The sequence below is a fragment of the Prunus persica genome, chromosome G1 (genome assembly GCF_000346465.2).
Source record: "Prunus persica cultivar Lovell chromosome G1, Prunus_persica_NCBIv2, whole genome shotgun sequence".
In the NCBI taxonomy this organism is placed as follows: domain Eukaryota; kingdom Viridiplantae; phylum Streptophyta; class Magnoliopsida; order Rosales; family Rosaceae; genus Prunus; species Prunus persica.
Window position 1 is genome coordinate 40,681,183 of NC_034009.1, and position 14,801 is coordinate 40,695,983.

The window sequence follows — 14,801 nt, forward strand, 5'->3', positions numbered from 1 at the left end:
TTTAAAGCCGTGGATTTGTTTGTAATTATACGGCGTCTTATACGAAAACCTCGTCGTGTTATTTTATGAGTAAAAACGGCAGTTTTTATTGAAATCGTCGTCTTTACTTTCTACGTCGGTCGATTCATAACTTCTGCCGTTCTTTGTTGGCATTGATTTTACACTGAGGAAATCTGTTTCAAATAGACGTCGGTTGTTTAATTATGTACGTCGTTGTTTTTGAACAGCCATTTGAAACTCCATTTTTTAGTTGTCTAAGGTTGTATTACACGACGGTGTTTTTAGAACCGTCGTCTTTTTATAAACCACGACGGTTTTCACTTAGACCGTCGTTGTTTTCTGGTCGTCTTTTTCACTTTTTGTAGTAGTGTGTTGAGACTAACGTGATTCCTACATTATTCAATTATGAGAAATTAAATTAATATGTTTATGTATGGTATGTCTAATGTAATACCTAACTAGCGGATTCCAAACCTCTTCATTTTTGGGTATTTCACAACATCTAAAGTGTCCATAGTTAATGTAGTCAATCTACAAACATTGAATTACTTCAGATATTGTGAAATGCACAAAAATGCGTATGTTGTAAGTATTCTTTCTCAGAACAAGTGCAAAAATCTGTCTCCGCCTTACACATATCTTACCCTGAGAAAATTAGGTTGTTAAGACTATAAATCTAGACCACACACTTAATCAAGAAGCAGTCTGATTGATAGTTCAAATCTCCGGTTGGATAATATAAACCGATATAAATAATATATGTTACCTCTCATATCCAGGACACTAACATTTATCATTACACAAAAATATATTCTACACAAAAGTATTGAAGTTGCAAATGCTTGCATGCAAATTTGAAATAATTGTGCAATAATTAATTAAGAGATGGTATTTTGAAACATCATGTTTTTGAATTCCTGAAAATCAAGCAGGCCATCCAAGTTGGTGTCGTACACGTGAATCATGGTCTTGCAGTCACGGCTGCTATTCTCCTCCAAAACTCCTAATCTCCTCAGCACGCTCCCCAGCTCCTCACAGGAAATGAAGCCATCGCCATTCAAATCAAACACATTGAATGCCTTCACAAGGTCACTCTCATCTTCATCAGGGACAACCTCCTCATGAATGTTACCATCTTCATGGCGATCGTCGTCACTCTTGTAATTTTGCTGCATGGATATGGACTTGTAGAAGAACAAGAATTCATTGAAGTCGAGGCTCGGTTTCCCCACCGAGGACTCGAGCTCGTTCAGGCTGAACTGCACGCCAATCCTCTCGAGGAGCCAGCTGAGCTCCTCGAGACTCACTTGCCCGTCACCATTCCTGTCGAGCATCTCGAAAATTCGAAGCAAGTCGTTGGTGCTTAGAGGACACATGTAGACCACTGTTGTCATTCCAAAAGAAGAGTTGTAGAATGAAGGAACAAATAAATGAAAGAATGAGTGAATGTTGTATGAAAATAGTAGCTAGGTTGAGGTTATAAGTGATTAGAGGGGTTGGCATGGTCTTATATAAATAAGGTAGACTTGGAATATTAGAAGTTGCGTCGGTTTGTACTTGGCTTGTACGGGTGTTTACAGAAATGAGTGCTAAAATAAATTATCTTGTGTAATGCGGCTGAGAATGGTCGAGGAACTTGGCATGAAGCTTCGTGGTAATATTCCATTGCTTGTTAGCTTTAAATGATTCCAACAAGTGGAATTGTCTCATCTCTATGAAAGGTTCTTTTCATCTTTATATTTGGGCTTCCAGAAGACGGTAACAAAACCCAGAAACCCAGAAATCCAGAAAAAAAAGATTTATTAGAAGTTACTAGAGGTGTGTATTTAACGAGTAAATCTCAAATATCGGCCTTTAATTCATCTTATTTCACGCAAGGGGTTTATAATTCAAATGGTTAAGAGCATTCTTGTACTCGAAGTCTTAGATTCAATCCCCCTTCTTAGTATCGTTTGTATAGAAAGAAAAAGAAAAAAAAAACCATATCATTCCACAAACACTACCATTAGAGCTTAAAAAAAATCATTGGGGGTCCCGGAGATGTATTTTGTATTTGTTTGTTTTGTGAACAAATAAATAAATAAAAATTGGAACTATCTCGTGGCTGTACTCGTGTATCATGCTTTTTCTTCACAATTATTATCATTAATTTCCAAAATTATTTTATTTATTATTTGGTAGTCTTTGTTTTGGTCGAAGTAGTACCACGCAATAATACAAGAATTATAATAGATTGGAGTAGGACAAGGGTTATCTTCCGCTTTGGCGTCATTGAGGGGGCACATGGCTGTTGGTAGATACGAGAGGCGAGGTGAGGTGAGGTTAGGTCAATAAGCGAAAGCACTGAAACTTTTGGTTATTTAGTCTTGTCGATGCACAAAGAGGAAGAAATCTACATGAAACAGACACGTTAATAATTTTCAACTTACGTCAGAGAAACGCTTCATGTCAAAGTCGGTCAACAAAGTTTATGACAATAATTTCTGTCTTTCTGTTCATCCGCTTGGCACTTGAGAAATGTCAAAGTTCCCTTTTTCTTTTCCTTTTGCTTTCGTTGAGACGTGACCCAATTGAAGTTTTTTCTCTGTTGTTTATTCTTAGACCCAATTGATAGTAGTAGGGGTGGGCACGGTCCGAATTGGTTCGGTTTTACTCTCAAACCACAGCTAAACCAATAAGAAAATAACGGTCCGGTTTGATTCGGATTAGCCTAAAATCATAATGGAAACCGAACCAATCCAAACCACTTGTAATCGGTTTGGTTCGGATTGGTTCGGCCGGTTTGTGCCTAACACAAAACCATGCATTTTTCAACCTGCTCTTACATTATAATGCTAACATTTTGCCATTATATCATTCCATTCCATTCCATCAAAGGCTAATACAACATCATTCCATTTATACAAAGGTTGTCCAATGTCTAGCATGCATCTAAGTTCACAATTTCCATCAAAACAAACATATACAAAATTTGCATTAACCAAGTAGCATTAAATTTACTCATTGCATTCATCACAATACAAACAAATGAAAAGCTTTTATCACAGAGAGGTAAATACTTTTATCACAGAGGTGGAGTTTGAATGCGTATGAAATTATGAAATGGACCCATTAATTAAGATAGATAGAGTAAGAAGAGCCATACAACACAAAGAGCAAACACACATAGTAGAGATAGAAAGAGAGGGAAATACAAGCACACACAAATAACTGGGATACGCAAATTAGAAGATCAAAACGTGCACCAACATTCAGATACGCGGACTCACAAACCTTGCCACATGTAAACTAAATTAAATAAATAATAAATTGATTTATAATCGGTCCGGTTCGGTTTAGGACAGTTTTTAAAACTCTCAAACTACAGCTGAACCAAACCAAACCGGTTCGGTTCGATTTTTCAAAATGTTGACTTTTTCTTTGGTCAAAACCAAACCAAACCAATCCAATATAATCGGTTCGGCCGGATTGACCGGATCGGCCGGATTGATGCCCACCCCTAGATAGTAGGGTTATGATATGTACATTTACTCGGAATGGGGAAATCATGGATTCGAAAACTTAATAGAGAGACTTAACTTTGTAACTCATTTTCTTACAAGCACTAGTCATGAATGAGAATGACCCTTCGTTTTAAACCCAACACCGCTCCCTCTAAGATTCCAAACTCGAGGAATAATTTGTGCATATCTCTCTCGTCACATAATTAATCATCTCATAAGAGACCTTCTCATCAAGTTTTCTCCTTTGATATGTAGGGGTGGCATGACATAATTGAGCTACCGTCCATAACCGCCCAAAGAAATAATAAGGTTGAATGAGAGACCTTCTCATCAAGTTTTCTCCTTTGATATGTAGGGGTGGCATGACATAATTGAGCTACTGTCCATAACCGCCCAAAGAAATAATAAGGTTGAATGAGAAACTACCGACTAATTTAAATAATTCTGTATATAAAATGCCAGATAAATAAATAAAAAGTCATCAGCAAACATGAGTTGAGTAAAGGTTTAGGATAGATCTTAATTATAATGATTCCATTTCATTTCGTAAGGGGAAAAAAAGGTAGAAGACAATTTCTAGAACGGCACGAGGGAAGCATGGAATTTAAAAATGAGAATCACGTAAAGAATACAAAAAATAATTGAACTCTTGCAAACCACATATTGAAAGAAGGAATCAATATATGTGGTCCTGGTAACGACATAAAAGAATATTGCAAGAAATGCCATCATTTAATTTATTCTGTCTCATGCCAACGGAGTCTAGCCCAACGGAAAAGGGTCTTAACTTACAGACAAGAGATCTCAGGTTCAAACCCCCATGACATCTAGTTGTGTGTGTGTGCGTGTGTGATAACTCCTCCTTCCCTTCAATTTAGACCACCGCTTGTACAAAAAAAGAATATTATTCTGTCTCACCGAGAAAGAAGAAGAGAAAACTAATCAAATTTAGAAAAACCATACCAAATTTTCATCTGACAGCCAAACTAATTATTTGTAGAAAAATATATTGCATTTCAATTTGGTAATGGCAATTACAAAGGGGAAAGGAAATAAACAAAAATAAAAAATTCAGGCTATGAAGAAGTATCACCTTCAAGGCTCTCCATGCCATGATCATAATAACACTTGTTTAGTTCTTCTCCAGCTGTTCAATCTTGTTGATTCTGAAACCCCTTATCCTCAGTTCCTCAGGTACCGAAGTGTCTTTGTAATCGACAGGTTCGAGGACCCAGCCCTTGTTCTGAACTGAACCTTCCACTTTTACCTGTTAAAAGGTGACATTTTATAAACATACAAAACCATATGTTTTAATTACAGAGAGACTTCCTTCTTTTTAATTAAAATGCCTCTGTTATATTAAAAACATAAATCCACGGGATAAGTAATGCTGCAAAACGGGAAAACATGTGAGCTGATTTAGACACCAAGGAAATTCAGAGGAAACAAAGATAGCCTGACACTTATGTTTTTGGGCCCTCACAAATTTGAGTTGCAGGAAGCATTTGTGAAGAGCATAATACATGGTAACTCTTACAATATGCGAAAATTTAGCACAGGCTAGGGGATTTGCTAATGCTGATGATATTTTAGCTTATTCTGATTACATACGTGGAACTTGTGCATGTTTATCTGCAGTTAGGAAGTAATATTTATTTATCCTAAAAATAAAAACTAAAGTCCGTCATATTGACCAATCCGTGCAAATTTGTAACTTTGAAATCAAATTTTAGATTCTTCACATACCTCTGCATCATCAGCAGGATCAATAATAAGAGCCCCGTCCAAGGAGAGATCGTTTATAAAGACGTTGCGGCCCTTAATAACCAATGTGGATCTCTGAGAAATTGAGCAACTTCCACTGACTTTGCTTTTTATGCCTGTAAAAGTGATAGCGCATTTTGGTTTCCATGTGATACGAGGCCACGCTTCTACTTCTTGGCCGTTGAACACCTGTTGTTCTGGATCAGCAACTTGGACTCCGGCCTGAAAGACATAAAAGTGAAACCCAAATTCAAACTCTGAGAGAGAGAATCACTGAATTCACTGTAGATCTGTGGTTTAGATCATGTTACTAGTTCTATTGAGGCACTGATGGTTTTCTACAGCAACTGAACATGTCTTATGCATGCATGTAGACCAACATTTATTAAAACTGTGCATGCATCGCTACATGTAGAATGCAAGACTACCCAAATAAATGGAAACACAAACAGCCCTAAAGTGTCCCTAGGTCATGGTTCAATTGGGGAGGCTCTTCTCTTGTTGGGTTGTTGTGAAGCACAGGTTGGATACCTAACTTCTGATTTGATAGTGATAATGTTCTGTAAAGTGATTACAATCATATACTGAGGATGATAGTCTGGTAATCAGAATAGCAGCTCCCCCGGGCTTCCTCATCTAGAAGCCGTGGGTAAGAAGACCAAATTGATTCTTGTAAAGAGCTAATGCACCATCCTCCAACTATTCCAGAAAAGGTATGGCATGCTAATATTCCGGGAACATGTGGGTGTGGCGTAACAATAAAAGAAACCTAAGCATCATGATGTCAAAATACTATTCTTACTACTATTTACCTTTCTGAGAATGAGGCTGTTTGCACGATAAACTAACATTTCTCCAGAAGTTGCACTATGATATGGATTTCCCTTTGGTACCTTCAGTTAGATTCAAGCATATAATTAGAAATAAAATCAAACTGGCAACCCCAAACACCAACCTGCTATGGTAAAAGCGGATTCAGCAGCAGAGTTTTTAATTCTTTCTTAACATGGATTCTCAGAAATTTGGCTGAGCATGTAAAACAGCATAAAAAGAATCTTTGGAAACAGGGTACTTAATTTCCATACCCGAGCAGCATCCTCAGGGTTGTTCTTCACAGGTGCATAAGCAAGCCATGGTTCCATTACCGTGAATCCCACCCTAGCAGTTGGAGGTAAAGTTTTTGGATAGTCTTGCATCATACACTCTAACCGAGTCGAGGACTTAAATGAAGTCTTGCTAGCATCTTTGTATCTGCAGCAAGATCAGAAATATTAGATAGGATGATCTATAGTGGAAAGCAAAGGATTACAGAATAAGAGAAATGAAGAATATATCATATATGTCAAGATTTGGAGGAAAAAGGTATTTCGTTCTGAATTCTGGAGCAACAGTTCCATCCTGATATAATGCTGAATCTAACTTCTTTATAATGCCTTATCATCCAAAATCAGTAGGAGCTCCTACTTGCAAATAAATAATTTTACTTCATTACCTAGGGAAAAGATTTGAAGTAGCGTGATTTTAATGACTTGAGAAAGAAAAAAAAACAGCTAAAAGAACCATTTTCAAATGTAAATGCAACTCCTAATGTCTTCAAAACTTGATTTATGCACGAAATTAACAAAATACAATAGAAGCACAACAGCAGAAATATGGGAAGTTCAAATCAAGCGGAGATTTACTTTGGGTTAACAAACTCCTTTATGGCACCTCCTGTTTTTGTGAGCTCCTCAATGTATGGACCAAGTTCCAAAATTAACTGCAAATGAAAAAATAAAAAAGTTACTGTTTTAATGTTTTAAAATAAATTTGGTCACTATCAATGATATCAATTGTGACGATATCTAAAGATATGTCAACGAATTCCACGAAGTTTTATGATAAATGCACATTTCTATCATTATCAGTTTACTGTTAATAGAAACACAATTTAAATATAGACGCCTCTCTCTGAACTAGTGGCAGGAATTTTGATAAAACTAGTGATGGTTAGAAAGCATAACTTTTTTTCTGGAAGGGGGACTGGGGGTGGAGAGAGAGAGAGAGAGAGATGAAAATCTGGCCAGAAGATTACTTGGTTGATATTCCCAGGGAATGGAGAATAGCCAGTCTCAGAATTGGCATCACCGTCTGGATACCCAGTTGCTCTAAGCAGTGGATCAAGCTGGTTATACTCCACATTGATCACCATCGTCCTCCCTGAAATATGTTTTGCAGATGAAGACATATGTGATAACTACATAACCTTTTACACCAAACACATTTAAGCATAATTGTAAAATAGTTAGATACCATGGTTTAGACACAAATTTAGAGGACACTGAGACTAAAGTTTTAGAAAGCAGCGTAGATTGGAGATATCTAAAAATTCCATAAAGACAAACATATATACATCTGCCAAATTCCATCTACATTCTACAGAAGGAAATATTAAGTACAAGAAGCAAACACCTTAAAATCTATAGTAATCTTTTTCCTCCTAATTTAAAAGATCCAAATGTTCAAGAAAAGTTCCATAATAAGCAACTGTCTCATGAGTAGTGAAACCAAGTGCTAGTTTTCTCTATAGGTAGAACTAAATTAAGAAGTTTCAAATATAAATCCCAAAGATGTAATTGGCATTCATTTTCACAGCCAGACATCAGATGAACTTTCAAAACAAAGAAAAAGAGTGGCAAGAATAGGTTGATTCATCTGAAATATGGAAGCATCCTTCATACATTGGTTAAACATTGTACAACAAGGGAAACAAAAGCATATGCTTAAATCACCAAGTATGGAGTAAAACAAAAGTGAACTGGAATAGACTGAATCAGAATTAAACCAAAGTCACTTGAAAATAACTTTGCACACAATGGCAGCCATCATACAAGTTAGCAATTCAAATCCTAAAACTGTGAAGATTATCAAAATATATCTTATAACTTATAAGGAAAAGGAATTGTGTTATATACCATCAGCATGAGTGAGTCGGGTAATTCCTCCAATTGCATCTTTTGCTTTCCGTGGCACAGCTAGGGAGTTAACATGGTATTGTCTGGTAAAACTGACACCCAACGCCGCTGGGATTCCCTACAAATTAGGAAATATAATAAGATAGGGTTCTGATTATACATCCAATCACAACCCCTCAAATGGCTAGAAAGAATTAGAGGAAAGCATTAAAGCAACTTACATTGAATAGAAGTCCATTAGTATCTTGGAAGAACAGAACCCATCTCAAACCAGCCTCACGCCTGTAAAATGATAAATAATCACATATCATGGTATCATATTAGTGTCATACATGCAGAACCTATCTACTGCTGCAAATTTCTAACAGGTAACTTCAGCCTTCAGACTTTAGCAGCAAATTAGAAATAAAGCTAGATTGTAAATGCAATTAGCATTATCTTTAATCTTTATCTCATTATGCAGTCATCAGTCACAGAATAATTAGTAGCTTTAAATGTACTAAGGACCAGAAAAATTGTGAGAGATTTAACCACACTATTCAGCAAACTTTGAGCACACACAGAAGACCAATTGACATCTGTCTCTTGATTTTTAGAATCTAGGAGACCAAAATCAGAAATTACAATAATAAATATTAAGTAAAATCATAGGGTGGCAGTTGTGCACATTCCATAATGATGAATAATGACATACCAAATATTTAGAAGGCCGCTAGAGTAGAGTAGTGAATGCACATCACCATGCCCGTGAGGTTTGGTCTACCAAAAAGAGAAACAGAAGAGGAAACAGACAAACTGAATACTTAGGGAAAAGGAAATAACAAAGTTCTTCAAACCCTTAGTCACTGAAATATAATGATTAATTACATGTATGAGTAACTGTTACCTGAATCCTGTACTTGTTACGTGGGTCCACTGCAAGCCTGGCATCATTATCATCTAAGCATGCTACTTTTTCCTGTAACATTCTAGAGAATTCATATAACATCTAGAATGAGCTTTCTTCAACAACTCAGTAATGACCACACGTACCTGCTTTAGAAGTTTGACTTGAGTAGGTTCCATTCCGAAATAAGAATTTGACTCTAAAAGCTCTAGTGTATGAGAATGTGTATCATCTGATGTCATTATAACCAGAGGAATTTTTGTTTGGGATTCACCTACAGATTTGAAAATAAACATTGATATGATTGAAAAGACAAGAAAATTTAACACAACAATTGCCTTCGCAATAATTAACTGCCTTTCCTAAATAAAACCCAACCACTTAGATACCTATGCCACATCAAATAATTAATCTCACCATGTATCTGGCATGGTTTTATGTGCTTCTGGTGCAAAATAAGAGAGTCAGAATTAAAAAATAATAATAATCTAAGCATGCTGAGATTGGTCCCACATCAGCATTAAGTGCTAGTGTTTAAAAATTTTAAAAAAAAAAAAAAAAGAACAAATCTGTAGAGGGAACTTTTGCTCTTTCCTCTCATCACAAAAAGAGAAAAAGTTATATGTGAAACTGGGATGGGTTCCACGTAATGGTACCATGTTCTTTTCTATGCTGACTGGCACCTCATCATCTCCTATGCATGATAAATCCAAGAGGAAACTTCCCCTATCATTATCTTTCTAATATTTCATCTTTGTTTCTTTCTCATTTTTAATTTTTCTTAGATGATCTAGTATTTAGGGGTCATGGTCAAACACTGTAACAGTCCCGTGTTACAAAGCACACGCACACAAATGGAGTGTTTAACGTTTAACGCAAAGGACTAAAGTTTAACTTTAGAACCCTGTATCACTGGTTCCAGAATGCTGCTCTCATACCAGCTCAAGGTGGACATTGGCTTTTGAAGATCTTGTCTTTCATATTCATAAGACACTATAAAGTAGAAATGGGGAAAGAGCATCTCAACATTAAAGGTAACACTAGCATCCTACAAACTTTAACCACAGACTATGTGATACTGAGCTGGTGACAAACCTGGTGGTGCAAGTTTAGAGTTAGCATCTTGAAGAGCCAGAATTGATTCAATATAATACTGTAAAAAGCACATTCCTGTTGTGGTTTCTCTTGGAAGAGCCAACTGCAAAATGTAAACAATAAGTTACACATGTTGGCACTAGTTTAATCAATATGTGGCAATAAGTAATCAGCCCCATTAGTACTTTGGCATTTTTTGTATCAACAAGAAGATGTGTTTTCACATCAAGCCACTTGCATTTATCTAACCCAGTAAGATTAATTGCAAGCTAATTTATTAAATGAAAACCTGATATAATCACAGGAGATGTTCAAGTTTGCCCACAAGGCCAACAATGCTTCATGTCATGGGAATGTTTGGTCAAGAAACATGTCCATAAGATTAATTTAGTACACCTCAAGAATGCCAACAATAGATCAGAAATACTACATTGAGGACTGAATAAAGTGCAAATGCATCAGTGAAAAGCTTAAAAATATGAGCAAATGATTTGAAAATCGAATCTGAGCCCTGACCATGCTCAATGAAGGCTAGAGCCTGCTTGACTAAGAAGATATTTGGTTCAGAAGGAAGATGCTACACGGCAAAGATGCAAATCAAGAAGAAGACACTTGAGGCCAGAGAGGAGGAAAAAAAAACCAATAAGGAGAGTACGGATAAAGCCATCAGAAATAATTAGTACAAAAATCATTGTAAGTTGTCTTGAGAGATGCAATGCGCTTGAAAGTATTAAAATTGACAGAAAAACTGAGTGACCATAATTGACAGTGAATTAGAAACCTTGATCCCATTGTATCCCAGACGTTCCCCAAGCCCACCGGCAACGAGAACGAATGCAGCTTTCCGAGCTTCTTTAACACCTGCCTCCTCAAAACTGATAAAGCTGTCATCACCAAAAGTCAATGTTTCACCTGTTGGAACCTGAAATGTCATTGCTCAAGTATCACTCTATCAAGTTTCATGTTGTCGATCAGAATTCATTTAATAACCAATGTTCTATAAACAATATTAATAGCATAGTGACATCAAATGAAATAGTATGGATCAATGGTTTTATACCAGTTATCCAGAATCATCAACTTTATCCAATGTATATAATATTTAAATAAATGAGACCTATGTACACTTACAGAAGGTGTGTAGCCGTCAAATGGGTTCTTTCCAGCTTTTGAATCGGCTAAGAGTTCTCTAGCAGTTTTGATATATGATGCCAAACCCCCTGGATAGCTTGAATTAAGCCGAGTCACCTGTGGTGAATTTCAATCAGAAGACAATTGAAAATATAAAATAAAAGAGTATCGGAACCCACCAGCAAAACAACATTTTTCCAGAAACACTGCCCTTTTAAGGCAATGGTGTTATCTAGCATGTTTAATTACAATGTTTAAATCATGAATAAATTCTGGTTTTTGAATTTTCTATAAAACCAACTTTGTTCCAAAAACATATGATGTATATGATTTAACATTTTTCATTCCTCTATCTTCATTGCTCAATTGAGTTGAAATGGACGCTATATGAAAGAAACGGTGATTACACAGAGAGTATCGAACTGTAACTTAGATCCAACGCCTCCAATTTTGCAAAACAAAATTCAATTTCAGATCCGGGGGAAAAAAACAAAAAAAAAGGTAATCTTTTACGCAAATAGAGACCAAAAAAAAAAAACACCAAACCTGATCGAAAAAAGCTTTCTTTTCCTCATCATCTACACCAGGCTCCGTCCAATGCTCAAACAAATGACTCTGTCCCGTTTCCAACAGGATCTTCGCCAACTCAATCTACAACTCACAACAATCCCACTCAAAACCACTCCAAAAAAAAAAACGCAACGCAATCAAAATTGTTCACAAAAACAATAATCCCATACGTACCTGTTCGGCGGTCAGAAGGTGGAGATTCTTCTGAAGATTCGGAGGGGAAGCGTCGATGCCGAGGTTCGATAGCTTCTCGGTGGCGACATCGAGCGCGGAAGCCATTGTTTCTGTGGCTAAGAGCGAAGAAACTACGCAGTAAGGGAAGTCCTTGTTGTGTTCGACGAAAGTCCGAATAGAGCGCGAAACTGATGAGCTGCGTGCGGAATTGTGGTGGTGGTGGAAGTGGAGGGAGTGGCTTGCACAGAAACGGAGTGTATTTGTATTGTATGGGTGGTTTTTTTTTTCTTGGTGCTGGTCACGAAATGTTAGTTATTTGGGCCCACTGTTTGCGTGCCTCTCTTTGTATCTCCGTGACGTGGGCGTTTATTTCACGCCGTCGTTCTCGCCCTTCGAATTAATTCGGAAATTCCGATTGGTTGTGGTGCTTGCAACAATACGGTGCCGTATAAAGGCAAATAGGACAAATATGTTTATCAAATTGTTAGTCACTTTTTTTTTCCGGAGTAAGGAAGATTTGAACTCGGAATATATTGCAACAAGAAGAGAAATACCTCATAGACCAAAGTGTTAGTTAATAATTTGTTTTATATTTTTGAATTTCTCCTTTATACAAATATATCTAGCGATCGACAAATCTTATATCTTATAAACCAACGATCCTATTTAAAATGTACATAATTTTACTTATTTGAGCCATATAATATTGGTTTTTATAAATTACAACACAGTTGTATGATGAGTGTATAAAATTATTTTCATAGGCTATATATAATATTGGTTTAATGATACCTTCTTCTTTTTTTTCCAATTATATTTTCTTGTAAAAAGGAAAAAAAAATAAAAAAATAAAAATAAAAGAAGGGCACTTTCAAGCGAAGCAGATGAGTGGACCAAGAACTCGGAGACCAAACGTTGAAGGTTGAAGATGAGTTAGAAACAGGCAAAGCATGAAAAGGTCGAAGATGGTCAATCCTTGTCTTTGTCTGTTGGTACATTTGTCTGAACTTACGATGAGCAGAGCATATGCTATCAAGCATATCCTCCTCACCTAATAATATCTTCAGTTACCCATAAAAAATAAAATAATAAATAAAAGGAAAAAATTATATCCCCTTCTTCTTTTCCCAACTTACCAAATATCATTATTACCAAGGTCTAAAATATCGAGAGTTTTGAAAATATCGGTGGTCCAAAAACACGGATATATCGATGGAAATATCGACAAAATATCGATATCGATAAAAATTGAATAAAAATCAAGGAAATTGTGAGAAAAACTTGGAAATTTTTATTGAAACTTTGGAGGATGTTTATTTAGTCAATTGTCTATTATTTTATCACAAAAAACTGGAATAAAATGCATGGCATGGTGGGTTAGAGTGATTTAAGTTGATTATGTAGCGACCTGACAAACACCGTGTCTTTAGAAAATATGTAGTAATTAGTGAAAGAAAATTAAACACACCACAATTTTTTAGTTATATTAATTTACTACAATATATTGCATATGATAAGATATATGAGCTTGACAAAATATATATATATATATGAGTAACTTACTACCACATAGAAAGAATTCGTATTAAAGTTAAAACTTAGTATCACATAAAATGAACAATATTAAAACTCAATAGTGAATAATAATACAACTCCGTAATATATAACCAAAAAAAAAAAAAAAAAAACCCTCCATAATAAAATAATAAATAAAATTAAACATATGCCTAAATTTATCATTAGGGATTTTTTTTTTTTAATAAATAGAAATTTATCCTAGATAATATTAGCTTGCATAAATTTTTAAGGCCATATAAATATTACACGTCGTAACATTAAACATATGCCTAAATTAAACATAATGAAATAATATTAGGGATTTTTTTTTTTTTCTAAATGGAAATTTATCTAAAACGTTTAAGACCATATAAATATTACACGTCGTAACATTGTTAACAAATTGATTCGCAGCCTGGTGGATAAGGCCCAGTAGATGGATGCAATTGAGAGAGGTTCGAATCCTCTTGTTGGCAAAAGCACCATTTCTCAACACATTTAATGTATTTTTCAGTTTCAATCGCGATATTATCGATATTATATATTGCCCAAATAAAGCACGAATGAGTAGGAAATTATCGCGATAATATCGACGAAAATATCGATATATTGACGATAATTAAGTGGATATGGGCTAAAATATCGCCCATTCAAAAAAACGATATTTCGCCGATAATATCGGTATTTAAGACTGTGATTATTACTACTAGGAAGAAAAATATCATTAATTCAATCGGTACTAATTTTTTTTTTTTAATCATACAGTTTTAAAATAAAAAGAGTAATAATAATAAAGCAATATATATTGGGGGAGGGAATTTTCTCACACACTCCCTTGCAATGTGTGACATAGTGGTTTGAACATGAAATCACTAGCCTGCAAGTCATTAACCCTTTCTACTCGGCTAGACTCTGTTGGTAATCATACTTATTAAATATATATTTTTTAGTATTTTAAAGCAGTCATCTTTAAACCCCAGCCCCTATCTCCCAAAAAACACTTATAGAGTCGTTTTCACTTTGAGGGGGGGGAGGAAAATATTGTTCTTCCTCCCCTTTCCCCTCTCCCTTTTTCTCTTCCTCCCTATCTTCTTCACTCATTTTTAGAGATAAAAGGTTTTCCCTATCTATTTTCGGTTTGTTATGATTTTCCTCCAACTATCATAG

The 14,801-nt window shown here is 35.6% G+C and overlaps 2 protein-coding genes across 6 annotated transcripts; both read right to left on the reverse strand.

Moving 5' to 3' along the window:
* On the reverse strand, positions 690-2,021 carry LOC18791539 (probable calcium-binding protein CML44). The gene has a single exon (XM_007224434.2). It carries the CDS (start codon positions 1,392-1,394, stop codon positions 879-881), a length of 516 nt encoding a protein of 171 aa, XP_007224496.2. The 5' UTR covers positions 1,395-2,021; the 3' UTR covers positions 690-878.
* Positions 3,294-12,377, reverse strand: LOC18790905 (UDP-sugar pyrophosphorylase). Of its 5 annotated transcripts, XR_002269602.1 has the most exons (18): positions 12,078-12,377; positions 11,880-11,984; positions 11,334-11,450; positions 10,984-11,124; positions 10,203-10,305; positions 9,254-9,381; positions 9,108-9,179; positions 8,916-8,980; positions 8,443-8,503; positions 8,222-8,339; positions 7,342-7,466; positions 6,950-7,026; positions 6,353-6,518; positions 6,080-6,160; positions 5,250-5,489; positions 4,597-4,770; positions 3,827-3,882; positions 3,294-3,726 (listed from the first exon to the last, which is right to left on the reverse strand). XR_002269602.1 is itself a non-coding variant. In XM_020554299.1 (17 exons), exons 1-16 carry the CDS (start codon positions 12,180-12,182, stop codon positions 4,636-4,638), a joined length of 1,839 nt encoding a protein of 612 aa, XP_020409888.1. In that variant the 5' UTR covers positions 12,183-12,377; the 3' UTR covers positions 3,294-3,879; positions 4,597-4,635. The 5 variants fall into 5 exon arrangements, 4 of the variants coding, with proteins under 4 accessions (XP_020409888.1, XP_020409887.1, XP_020409889.1 ...); XM_020554299.1 differs by having other exon boundaries at positions 3,294-3,879; XM_020554298.1 differs by having other exon boundaries at positions 3,294-3,882.

Excerpts from the sequence above, each read along its gene's own strand:
- LOC18790905 (XM_020554299.1), bottom strand. The coding sequence starts at position 12,182 with ATGGCTTCCGCGCTCGATGTCGCCACCGAGAAGCTATCGAACCTCGGC. Across the intron at positions 11,125-11,333 it reads TTGACGGCTACACACCTTCT|GTTCCAACAGGTGAAACATT; the intron begins GTAAGTGTACAT and ends ATGACATTTCAG. Across the intron at positions 8,504-8,915 it reads AGCGGCCTTCTAAATATTTG|GCGTGAGGCTGGTTTGAGAT; the intron begins GTATGTCATTAT and ends ATCATTTTACAG.
- LOC18791539 (XM_007224434.2), bottom strand. The coding sequence starts at position 1,394 with ATGACAACAGTGGTCTACATGTGTCCTCTAAGCACCAACGACTTGCTT.